General features: G+C 47.7%; 1 protein-coding gene across 1 annotated transcript; it reads right to left on the bottom strand.

The window, feature by feature from the left end:
- Positions 1-765: 765 nt before the first annotated feature.
- LOC110725074 (apolipoprotein A-IV-like) lies at positions 766-2082 on the bottom strand. Its single transcript, XM_021904546.1, has 3 exons — positions 1540-2082; positions 953-1438; positions 766-906 (listed from the first exon to the last, which is right to left on the bottom strand). The coding sequence occupies exons 1-3, from the start codon at positions 2080-2082 to the stop codon at positions 766-768; spliced, it is 1170 nt and encodes a 389-aa protein (XP_021760238.1).
- Between the last annotated feature and the right edge of the window lie 262 nt (positions 2083-2344).

Below are 2344 nucleotides of genomic sequence, written 5' to 3'. Positions count from 1 at the left end.
GTTATTTTGTCCGGGTCTTGACTAACCTTCAAGACTTAGGACGCTTGGGTCGGGTCGAGGGTACGATCCGTCGGAGATCTCGTCTTTTCGGGATTTTAAAGTAAGAGCTCTTTAGGAGCGAAGCACGCGTCAAAGGTATAATTCTTGTCCTTAATCTTGTTTGATTAAGTTAATTATGCTTGTTTAATTGCTTTAATTAAGGGGCGGGTCTTGGTGGGTTTCCTTCCGCGTAGTGTCGGGTCACTACGAAACCCTACAGCCGGGGCAGGAGTAGATCAACCATTGATCACCCATCCGGCTGGTACAATAAAACGGCTGCCTGTTACCCGTTGGAGTAAACAGTTGGCCATTTCAGGGGCATTTTATTGTACCAGCCGGGGCAGGAGTAGATCAACCATTGATCACCCATCCGACTGCCAATGAAACGGCTGCCTGTTTACCGTTGGAGTAAACAGTTAGCCATTTCAGGGGCATATCATGGTATCATTACTTCATCCGGCGAAAATAGAACGGCTGATCATGTTAACCGGATGAGTAGTAAAGAAATTGTAAAAACTTGTAAAAATGCATGTATAAAAATAAAAAAAATTAAAAAAATGCATATATAAAAAAAAATGCAATAGAGAGGATATAAAATAGCAAAACCGACTGCGTCGGCCAGTAGATTAGGATTTTAAATGTTAACCGGACCCTTGTCCGGGAAAAGTACATTAATACACACGGCACGCAGGCCGGTAAAAGAAGTTATAATAAAAAGAGAAAAATTCATTGCTGCTCCTGCTGCTGTTGTTGCTCTAGCTGCTGCTCCGGCTGTTGCTGCTCCTGCACCTGCTCCTGAGCCGGCTGTTGAGTCTGCGCCATCTGCTCATCCTCTTGTTGCTCTTCTTCGACCAAACCTGCCCATTCCTTGAAGGTAGCAGGGGTCCAGTCCAAGGACCTTGGCATCATATACCTCTGAGGCATACTTGTACCTAAGGTCGAAGAACTCGTAGTCATAATCCGGGTGTATGAGCCCCCAGGCGAGCTTCATGCGCTCCTCATTGTCAGTCTCGTTCTCAGCAATTAGGCGGCTTTGTTCTTTTTTAAGCTCTTCTTTATGAGCCGCCTGACTAGAAGCAAGTTCATTTTTGAGCCGGTTGACGTCAGCGCGAAGGTCGGCGTTTTCCTTGTCAGCTCCTTCTAAAGCCTTGAGATCGGCTTGAAGATCATTGACCTTTAGAGCTAGCCCATCCGCCCTCGCTTTTTCCGCCTCAGCAGCCGCAATAATTTGCTTCAGCAATTCCTCCTGTTCTAACTCTCGCCGTTTAGTTTCCAGGTCATATCTAATGGCATTGTATTGGGAAACATCAATGAGCTCAGATGCCCGTCTCTGGGCATCCGTTACCTCCTCTTGCTTCTTGCGCAAGGGGACCTGAAGCCCGTCAATTCTCAGCATCACCTGTGATATCAGCCGGTAGAGGACTGTTAGAATCATTTTCAAAACAACTGAAACGGTAAAAAAAGAAATTACAAGAAGGTGATGCATCCGGTAAAAATTACTTCAGCCAGGAGAGAAGTGATCCGGTCAATGTTGACTGTATGCACAGCCGGCACAGCCTCTTTCTCGGTCCGGATAAGGGTCCGGATCATCCTCTTAGCATACTGTTGATAGTTGGGCCGGCTGGAGGTAGCATCTGCAATTAGAGATTTATCTGTCAAGTGTTGAGCATACGCCTCGCCAATATTCTGATGGCTGCCAGAAGAATCCCCGGATTGGCAAGCTTGGGTCTTTGCTCGCATAGGCCCAAGCGGCCAGGGGGGATCAAAGGCAAAAGTCATACCTTCGTCGGACTGTGGGGTAGAATCACCCCCAGCCGCGTTTGAGCCAGTACCCGTTTGAGTCTGGCCAGCCGGAGCCACCGGCTCCTTCACACCCTCATCCACCACTTCAATGGTGGGAACAATTCCACTAAGGCTTTTGCCTCCAGTGGTGGGCCTGCCTCCTGCAGGCTGTTTTGGAATAGTCTTAGCCGGTGGGGGAACCGACATCTTCAATACCTTAGCAGCAGGCAGAGGAATGTCCCCCGCCGGTCTTTTGACCATCTTAGACAGAGAGAGAGGAACAACCTTGTTTCCAGCCTGCAAATATACAAAACCAACCGGTTAATGTCAACACAGTATACAGATGCTACAGCCGGTGAAAAAGAGGAAATAAATGTTACCCCGCCATCTTTAGCCGCCAGCTACGACTTCTTTTTCTCAATTTGCTCCTTCCGGAGCAGAGCGGCTGACGTAGCCGGTGTCTTTTCTTTTGGAATCTTCTCCATCGCAACTTCTGCAAAAACAAAAGAATGGTTAATATGCA

This window comes from Chenopodium quinoa, unplaced genomic scaffold, assembly GCF_001683475.1.
Source record: "Chenopodium quinoa cultivar QQ74 unplaced genomic scaffold, ASM168347v1, whole genome shotgun sequence".
Taxonomy (NCBI): Eukaryota; Viridiplantae; Streptophyta; class Magnoliopsida; order Caryophyllales; family Amaranthaceae; genus Chenopodium; species Chenopodium quinoa.
The sequence above is the reverse complement of the archived record's forward strand: the minus strand, read 5'-3'. Positions and strand labels throughout refer to the sequence as shown.